This window comes from Sceloporus occidentalis, unplaced genomic scaffold, assembly GCF_023333645.1.
Source record: "Sceloporus occidentalis isolate IW3139 unplaced genomic scaffold, rSceOcc1.0.p SCAF_4, whole genome shotgun sequence".
Lineage (NCBI taxonomy): Eukaryota > Metazoa > Chordata > Lepidosauria > Squamata > Phrynosomatidae > Sceloporus > Sceloporus occidentalis.
The window spans coordinates 82,737,483-82,747,596 of NW_028316984.1; the positions used below are offsets into that span (position 1 = coordinate 82,737,483).

The window sequence follows — 10,114 nt, forward strand, 5'->3', positions numbered from 1 at the left end:
TCCTAACCTGTTTCTCAGTGAACCCGGGGCACAGAAAGCAACAAAGATAATATGCTATGACACTGGCTAGAAAAATTTTCCACAATGAAACACTTCCCATTTCTAGAAATCCAGTGTTTCACAAAATCAGTGGCATAACTAACACATGTAGTATTTTTCAAGCTGAGCAGTTTCTAAATTAATTTTAGTCTGGATGAAGCATAACCACTTATGTTGGTTCAAACCTGTACTCCCTCCTCATCCTCCCTCAACAGGATATTAGTCCAATCTAAGAAGGCACACATAACTTCATATTCTAAAATTAAATGTTTCCCCTTTTACATGATTGTCAATTTGTGTCCAGCTGTAGGGATCGGTGCTTATCTCCATTACTAAACCAAGGGAGCCAGCATTGTCAGAAACGATTCCGTGGTCATGTGACAAGCATGACTAAATGCACAGAACGCTGTTACCTTCCCACCAAAGTGGTAACTATTTATCTACTTGCATTTTTACATGTTTTCGAACTGTGAGGTTGGCAGAAGCTGGGACTAGTGATGGGAGCTCACTGCATCATGCGATGCTTGGGTCTTGAACTGCCAATCTCCTGACCGTGCAAATGTCAGAGTCAGCGTCTTAACTACTAAGCCACCACCATCCCATTCCTTCATATTCTACCTCAGTCAAAAAAAACTTCAAAAAAGCAAGATATTCTTACAGGGGACAGTGAGGAAAAATGACATTGTTGTTGGACATGACGGGCTTACCAGAAAAAGAGCACAAGCCCCCTCCCCCACCCCTTTCTTTGCTTACAAATGTCTGTGTTGTGGCAGCAGCCCTCTAATCCACAATCTCCTCCATGCAAAGCCACCTTGAATGCCACTACCTGTAAACCTGACTCCCCCTGCCACACTTTCAAACAATGCATTCTGAACAATGCAATATTCAACGAGGCACTACATTGCTTACAGGAACTGGGCATGGACAGGGGTAGCGTTTCCCTGTTAGTGCTCTTAGACATCTCAGCGGCTTTCGATACCATAGACCATGGTATCCTTCTTGAGCGCCTGGCAGAGGTGGGAATCGGGGGCACTGCGCTCCAGTGGTTCCGGTCCTACCTCTCCGGGAGGTTCCAGATGGTGCAGCTGGGGGACGTGTGCTCCGATAAGAGGGCCCTGACATCTGGGGTCCCTCAAGGAGCCATTCTGTCTCCCATGCTCTTTAACATTTACATGAAACCGCTGGGAGAGATCATCCGGAGACATGGGGCGCGGGGTTATCAGTACGCTGATGACACCCAAATAGTTTTCTCTATGTCTCCGACTGATGCAGTGACTGGGGTTGGCGTCTCTCCTCTCGTGGCCTGTCTGGAGTCAGTAATGGGATGGATGAGGGAAAACAGACTCAGCCAGAATCCGGAAAAGACGGAAGTACACGTGATAGGTTCTCCTGGTTCGGGGTTGGCGGTGGTTCCACCTGTCCTGAACGGAATCACGCTTTCCGTGAAGGACTCAGTACGCAGTCTGGGGGTGCTCTTGGACTCGTCGCTCCACCTTACATCTCAGGTGGATGTGACGGTCAGGAGCACCTGTTATCAGCTTCGGCTGATACGCCAGCTGCGACCCTACCTTGACCGGGGGGACCTTGAAACTGTAGTACATGCTCTGGTAACCTCTCGTTTGGATTTCTGCAATGCGCTCTACATGGGGCAACCCTTGTACCATACCCGGAAGCTGCAACTCGTGCAGAATATGGCAGCCCGACTGGTCACTGGTTCTGCCAGGGCCAGTCATATAACACCGGTCCTTAAAGACCTACATTGGTTGCCTATTCACTTCCGGGCGCAATACAAGGTGTTGGTTATTACCTATAAAGCCCTAAATGGCTTGGGCCCAGGGTATCTGGAGGACCGCCTCTCTCCGTACAATCCGTCCCGCACCCTCAGATCATCAGGGCAGCAATTGTTAAGAGTTCCAGAGGGGAAATATATTTCCACCTCTAGGAGGGCCTTCTCCATTTCGGCCCCCACCCTCTGGAACTCGCTGCCCTTTGAGCTCCGCTCAGCCACCTCCCTAGCCCAATTTAAGAAGGGGTTAAAAACCTTTCTATTTGAGCAGGCTTACCCCTGACCTTGTATGTCAGCACTGTTTTGCCGGTATGAATTTTATTATTTTTATTGTATTGTTTTAATTAATCTTGTAAAATTGTACTATTGTATTGTTATGCGTCTGCTGTGCACCACCCTGATTTTAAGAAGGGCGGTATACAAATAAAATTTTTATTTATTATTATTTATTTATGCTCTTCTCCACCCAAAAAATCAGCAGTTGATAACCCACAACACATAACCACCCTCCAGACCTGCAATTTCTTGCAATGCCCTTTTTGGCTTCACCTTTCTCATCTTTCCTGAAAACAATTTTAACTCCAGTCAGCTCCTCTATGCTACCACCCTAGTTGGGCTCAGTGGTGAAATACTCTTCAGTGAGGCTGGTTGACAAAAGTACAACCTGAGGTTTAAGTATAACGGCCTGCTGAGTGGGTGGTGCTCAATGCTTTTTTTACCCATTTGTTATGGCTTTGTAGGTTCTGAAAAGGTAGATTTTCCTACTAGAGTTATTAGTAAGTACAGGAAGAATGAAGCAAAAGTGAGCAAGATTCTTTTCTTTCTTTTTAAAACAAGGTGCTTGAAAGACTGTTGATAAAATAGCAAGTATCAAATGTGAACAGGTAAGCAATAAAGTTAAGGAGAAGGAGCAAAAGCAAAAGAAGCCTGTCTTGGACTATTGTAGATGCAGGAACTAAAAGATCTAGGACTTAAACACCTAGCTTCAGACCATGTAACCTCTGTATGGCCTGAGTAGACATGGAGGTTAATCTATGTCTGTATCCTTCACGTAAGCCAAGAAAGGCCAAGCACAGTATTAACATTTCAGGATGAGTTCATAAAATACACCATGATTAATGTATATCACATACGCCTTTACAGATCATTTTTAGTTAGGCTTACCCAAATAAGCAAAAATAAATACATAAATAAAACACCAAATTATCAGCATGTGCAAACAAAGTTTAGCCTCACTGCTTACTGAGTGTTTACAACCAATGGAATTACACATTGTTACATACCTTTCTATCTTAACAGTAATTGCTTTTTGGGCAAGAGCAAGCTGAAACTACCATAAGGGGTAGTTATGGACAGGTAAAAATGACGAATTAATTCCAATACCTTCATCTATATACTGCTGCTTCACAGCAGTCTTTCCCACACTTGAGCCTAGATGTTCAACAACTTCTACAACCCTCATCAGCAACCATGATAGGCTTAGATTATTACTTGTGCACCCTAAGATTTGGAAATGGTAGTTAAATGCAAGATGTAACACAGTTAGTACCATGCCTATTCTTCACAAAGCCTAACCAACTTTTACTATTCCCACTCTGTTGGCTATCAGTAACTGCTTATTTTCTCAATAAGCACCACATTTCCCGCTTTATGTTTTATTTAGCATCAGAGCAGTAACTGTCATGCATTTGTTAATTTGATGTTCCGCACCTCTATTCATTGGGAGATGCTGGTAAGAAATTAACAACAAATCTTCAGCCTTAATTTTATGCTATTTAAAAAACTTTCCTACAATAAGACACTGCAGGATTGAATTCTAGATTTGTGGAAGCTGGAAGATGTCAAAAGCAGAACTGATGCAAAACAAGCAGAAATAAATTTTAAAAAATTCCTAATAGCTATAGAACAGAGTGAAGGCATTTTGGAAACTTTACTTTCATAAAGCCTAGATATAAATTATATTTTGGAATGCTGTTTAGTTTTTGTAGGGCTACCACCATCCATATTTTAGTTTACAAAAACCTACTACCTTTATATTTTGTATACACAATGCTAAAGATAGTCATTCCAGGCTACCAAGATAAATTCTTTCCTGGGTATTTCTTTCTTTTTTTATTTTTGGAGAACAAGTTAAAATATTACTCAGAATTCTAATCAACCTTGTTTTCTTTATCAAGCATTTGAAAATAAGCAGCCATTACAAAAACAAAAACAAAATTGATTGTTCAGAGACTCAGGACATATGAACTTAAAACCATCAGCTAGCTAAAGTTAAAACTATAAATAAAGCCTCAACCTGTAATCAGATTATCCAACTATGCTATTCACAGCAATTGAACTCTGTTGGCTAATAGTCCCTAAAGCAGGAAAAGGGGCTTGAATTGGTACTTGTGGAAGATAACTTTTTAATTTCAACATAACGGAATAATGAAGTAAACCCTTCCTGATGATTCTCAAACATTGTTCAACATCCACCACCACACCACCATTTTTTCCAGAGATGCATACATTGATTTCTGTTACATTCTGTTACAAAATCAACTTTTTGTCAAACTGGGAAAAATGCATCTGAACTGCATTTGTCCCAAACTAGCTTCAAGGGTTGGGTTCACTCACATTTGACACTTTCATTGGCTTGGTTTGTCCCAACACTTCTATTTCATAAATTTTCAAACTATGTTATAGAAAACCTATCATTCCCTAGATACAAGTCAAAGATTTTTTTTAGTGCAAAGATAATTAATGGATACATATCCCCAACACAAAATCTTTCCACTGTCAGTCTTATGCTCCAAAACACAGCTATGGAGGTGGTAGAAGTATCAAGTTAATTCAGTTTATGTGAGATGACTGTGAGGTCTAACAGGAGAAACTAGAACCCTACTTCACCTAATGAGCCACCCAAAATTACATCATCCTTTTGAGAAGCTGTGGCATCTATACTGGCCTCAATAGAACACAAAGAGGGAAGGATTATTTGAAAGTTTCACATCCACTACTCTACAGTCAATCGTTCCAAAAAAAGAAATTGATTTACATATATTCTTCCCATCACTTTTTTCCTATCAAAATTAACTCTGCTCATATATTCCACTTTCATTAACTCATACTTCCTTCCCATCTTAACTCCTTTCTCCTCCAACTTTCACAAGTTCAGATGATCTTAAATCAAGGTTGTGAACATATACCTTAACTCTCATAAGATCCTCTCATCCCACTTAGGGGTTTGAAATGTAATACCAGATGGCTATAGAGGAATGTATAAACATGTGAAGGATCAAAATGCCCGAGTTATAAGTGAAAGGAGTCACACAGAGGCACCCCCTGTAATGATACACCTACACTTCCTTAAAGTTAGTTTTTTAAAAGTAAATATGTTGTATCTGAATGGGTGAGAAATCCAACTACTGGAGGCACAGAGATCTGAAGAGGGATGAACTGCCTTAACCAAGCTTCACTGAGGAAATCTTGCCTGGCAAGGCAGAAAGAAGAGACAATGTTTATTTTTGCTTTCCCATTCTGTTAATATCTGTTTTTTGAACTTTAACAGGTGGAATGCATAATGGGAATTATGCATGTCAGCTCCAAGGCTGGTGTAGATGTCCTTCTATATCAGTGACATGTCTGAGGACTGGACATAGATCCTGTAGATCCATCCTTTCTCTGATCTGACATAGAAAAACCTAGCAGTTACAGACATTTCCACAAAGGTTGGGATGGGGCCTGTGAGATCACAGCCGTTCTCTCAGGATGGACATCTTTTTCTATTCTTGCTAAGGGAGATCCAAACTCTCCTATGATACCTAGGTTGCCTTTTCAGGGTCTATAGGCTGGCAGTCTAAAGAGGCCTTTGAATTGAAATAATTAGATAAAAATCTAGCTTTGCAACTTCTGCAGCTATGATCTTTAAGCTTCATCTATACACTGTCATTACTTCCACTGTGATTATTACCAATTATACTTTCTTTCTGTAATGCAGAGGGATGTGTGGCCATTTCATACTTTTAGCAAGTACCAGACATATGCAGAATTTAGTAAGATGGCAATATATAATTCTTGCTTAAAGGGAACTACTTATTCTAACATTGTCAGAACTATTCACTTTATACCTGTTTGGTTGGTTTCCTTAGGACTCCAAAAACTATAGTTAAATCCTGCAGCAGTAACTGACACTATTTGTCACTTATCTGCTACAGAAACACAAAGTATATAGTAGCTGGGGCACATTTGGTAGTAATTCCAGCAATAAGGCGCTATTGCAAAGGCACTTTCAGTCACAAAATCTAATCACAAATTGATGTTCTATTTTAACCGTTAATCCTTCTGATTTCAAAGCCATAACTATTAAAGCTTGCAAGGAAAACAGGTGTCTTGCCTTTTTAAAAATGAAGCTAACAATCTGTAGCAACTGAACAAGATCAGAATCTAATCACAATTTTTCAGGCAGAGCATAAAAGTTATTAATAACCCACAGTATCCTAGATATTCAAACCAAGTATTATATATGGAAGACTGCAATATTCTAGAGTTTGCCAAATTTACTACAATTTCAATTTAACTTCAAGTATTTCAAGTGAATTTCAAATCTTCTCTCTCTGAACGTTAAACACATCATATCTTGAAATACGGGTTCCAGCACTGCCCTTATATGTTTAGCATTGCAAATTACTATGTAACAAAGCATGCTAATGACTAATCTGGAACTACAAAATACCATTCTATAGAGGTTCTTCATTTATGAGAAATATAATTGTCACAGCACTGACAGATAGATCTGGATTTCCACTGCTGGACAAGTAATGGATATTGACAAAACTAGCCATTCAAAGAAGTGCAGTCAAACTTGTCTTAGGAGCTTCTCTGAACTATTACCACTTCTTCAAATAAATTTCTAGACGTTTCTTTACCAAAATGAAATATGTTAGTTTCTCTATCTGTCAAATTGTCTGTTTGTTTTTGGTGTAATTCGTTTATGTTATATATGATATTCAAATGTAAATTTTATATTGTTTTTTAAACTGCATTAATAAAAATAATAATAAAAATGCAATATGACAGCAATATACCACTTGATTTCTAATTCTCCTCAATGTAAGATCTTTGTTTATGTAACTTTCACATTTTAATCTCTCTTATAAAATCTGTTTAAATGGCTATAGAAGAATTTAAATCTTCCCTTTTTAAAACTCTTTTTTAAAAAGTTATTTCAATATTTCAAAAGAAGCTTTGGACCTGGACTACTGAATCTCCAGGAAAACAGTATTCTATAGCTTTGGGACAGCACTTCACCTTGTCTTTATTCAACTTACAATGGTGTAGTAAAGGTGGTCTTTGGACTGGTTTAAAGAGTAAGAGAATATAGGGGAAAGGAAAAAGATTTCTGCAACTTTATAGATCAAAGCAACTATTTTATGCTTGGAAGATAATGCAGAGCCAGCGGAAATACTGGAACATGCAGTATATTGTGATCTTTACAATCTACTCCTGCCAGGAAGCCAGCTAAACCAGCTGAAAAGTCTTCAAGAGAAGCTGCATCAAAGCACCTTAAAGTAATCTAGTACCCAGATTACAAAAGCACTACTAGACAGATCCAACCAGACAGTAATGAATTCAAAATTACCTATCTTGAAGCTCAGAGAAGGTTATTTATTGAATTTATATTTCTCCTACCCAGACCAGCCAACTAACATAATCTCAATCCCTGGCTATCTTGGATGGATGAGGGTTTCAGTTCAAAAGCAGAGCTTGGGGAAATCATGTCTGGAGAGCCATATGTTAGCCAACCCATATGAAAGTGGTCTGACTAGTCCCCATTAGATTTTTCCTAAGTATGAGTGGACTGAATATGTCCAAGTGTGTGAACAGAGTAGATAAGTGTGGATACTAACCAGTCGTTGGCTATAACGGATCCGTTCTTCTTCAGGCTCCATCTCAGACTCTTCTGATGAGAGCGAGAAGGAGATATCAGAACTGGTGTCTTCCTCCTCTTCCTCCTTAATATATAAGAACATGCTATAATTGTTTCTTTCATGGCATGCACCAAAAAAGTGAAAATTAACAGATGTGAAGAGAAAAGTAATAGAAACTATGAATTAACAATATATTTTAAAAAGGCCCTGATAAAGCTATTGCACTTTATTACACACTTTATTAGCCAAGTGGCTTGCTGTTCTACAGTGGAATCAAAACCATGGCATGCACATTTGAAAGTCAAGCTATCTGTCTAGTATCCATGTGTATGTGTACACAGACATACATATGACATACACAGATTATGATACAGAAGACTCTACGTCACCTATGTTTTTAAATGAGTTGAGAAGGACAAGCATGCTCAATTTTGTCAACAAATACCTGTAGGGATTTTCCTAGCATATCAGAACAATGAGAGATAACCATAACCCATCATACATCATTCAAATAAAATGGCTTTTTAAAGTTTTACACATCATGGCCCTGTAACAAGGTACTGTTATTTCACAAAATGTTTTTAAAAATGCAATCTGGTTGTAGGTGGACAAAGCAAACTGTGCAATTCATTATCTATTTGTATACATTGGGGGATACTCAGTGAAAAGCCTGTTAATGAATTTGGACAAACAGAGTGACAAGACACCAACTACAGCAGAACTTGAGAGCCTCAACAACACAACATTTTAACAAGCTAGTATAGCCACAATGTAGGATTGGAACTATCCTGTTTAATATTTTATGTATTTTAACCCATACAGAACTCCCCTCCACTATACAAGGGGAAAAATGCACAGGGCAGAATACATTGGATAATTGTATAACTCTTTGGCATTATAAACTTCTGTACAAATGCCTTGGCAGAGATGCCACTGAGGCAAAAAGAGAGGGCCTGAGCTGGTTCTAACACTGGGCTGATAATCAGTATTCCTCAGGAGGTGGCAATCAAGGTGTTTCAAACTGAATGCCAAGATAACAAAAATTAAATAGTGTCAGGAAAAGGAGATTCCACTAGTTTCAAGTAACACAAATGGTGTTATGTAAGAACTGGCCATGGATCACTCCCTAGTAAGCAGTAAGTCTAGTATCCGCTTATAAAAAACTAGCTTGCATCACACAAAAGTATGCGACATGGACTATGTAATCTGTTTCAAACCAATACAAAGTTGACTGATAGCTGTGTTTTTCCTCATGCCTTTTAAAGCACAATACTACAGGAGAGGACTAGGTGGGGTGAGGGGCACCCAGGCTCAAAACACACTGCAGAAATAATCCAGTTTGAGACCACTTTAACTGCCCTGGCTCAGTGCTATTCCTGGGAGCTCTCTGACAGAGAAGGCTAAATGTCTCACAAAACTACAGTTCCCAGAATTCCCTAGCACTGAAAGAGGCCAGTTAAAGTGGTCTCAGACTGGATTATTTCTGCAATGTGTGTTTTGGACCACAGCCGCTCTTACTTGCTGCCCTTTACTTCAAATCAGAACACACAATGTCCCCAAACGATTAAAATGAAGTCTTTCACCATACATTAGGGCAACCCAACCCTACCAGGTGAACTCGGGCAAATAACAACAACAACAACAACAACAACAACAAAACCCCAAAACAACAACAACAACCAAACAGGTCCAGCAAAAACCTTCTCTGGATTTAAAAGACTTGGGCTGCATCCACACTGCAGAAATAATCCAGTTTGACACCGCTTTAACAGCCATGGGATTCTGGGAAGTGTAGTTTCGTGAGCCCTTTAGCCTTCTCTGTCAGAGAGAGCTCTGGTGGCAGAATAAACTACAATTCCCAGCACTGAGCTGGGGAAGTTAAAGCGGTGTCAAGCTGGATTATTTCTGCAGTGCAGATGCAGCCTCAGAAGATAGATGTGAATGCAAGGAGGCCTTTCATTGGAGGAAAGAAGCACAAGATGCGAAGCGAGAGAGAATGTAAACAAAGGTCGGGTCTTACCAGGTCTATGGCTTTCCTTTGCCCCTTTCTAGGGCAGCCGAAGTCAGAAAGTCAATTGATCCCCCGAGAGGGCTTCTCCTGGACCCTGAAGGCTGGAGAGAAATGTGGCATCAAGGAAAGGGCAACAGACACCTCAGGAATAAAGAGGGGGGAACCTGGGAGGGGGAACCTGGTTTGACACTGTTTTAACTCCATGCTAGGAATCCTGGGAAGTGAGGGCTCTCTTGACAGAGGCTGCATCCACACTGGAGGAATAACTCGGTTTGGAACCGCTTTAACTGCCCTGGCTCAAGGCTGTGGCAGTCTGGGAGTTGGAGTTTGTTGTGGGGCCTTCCTTCTTTAAGCTCCGCTGCGCTCCTG

General features: G+C 40.0%; 1 protein-coding gene across 2 annotated transcripts in view; it reads right to left on the reverse strand.

Annotated features, from left to right (window-relative positions):
* The window catches only part of KDM2A (lysine demethylase 2A), a 65,486-nt gene extending 55,650 nt beyond the window's left edge, over positions 1–9,836 (reverse strand). For both annotated transcript variants that reach the window (XM_089520591.1, XM_089520593.1), the window contains exons 1-2: positions 9,755–9,836; positions 7,714–7,818 (exon numbers count right to left, since the gene is read on the reverse strand). In XM_089520591.1, coding sequence (XP_089376717.1) covers positions 7,714–7,755 — 42 coding nt within the window. In that variant the 5' untranslated portion in view covers positions 7,756–7,818; positions 9,755–9,836. The remainder of the gene's footprint in view (positions 1–7,713; positions 7,819–9,754) is intronic.
* Positions 9,837–10,114: the final 278 nt, after the last annotated feature.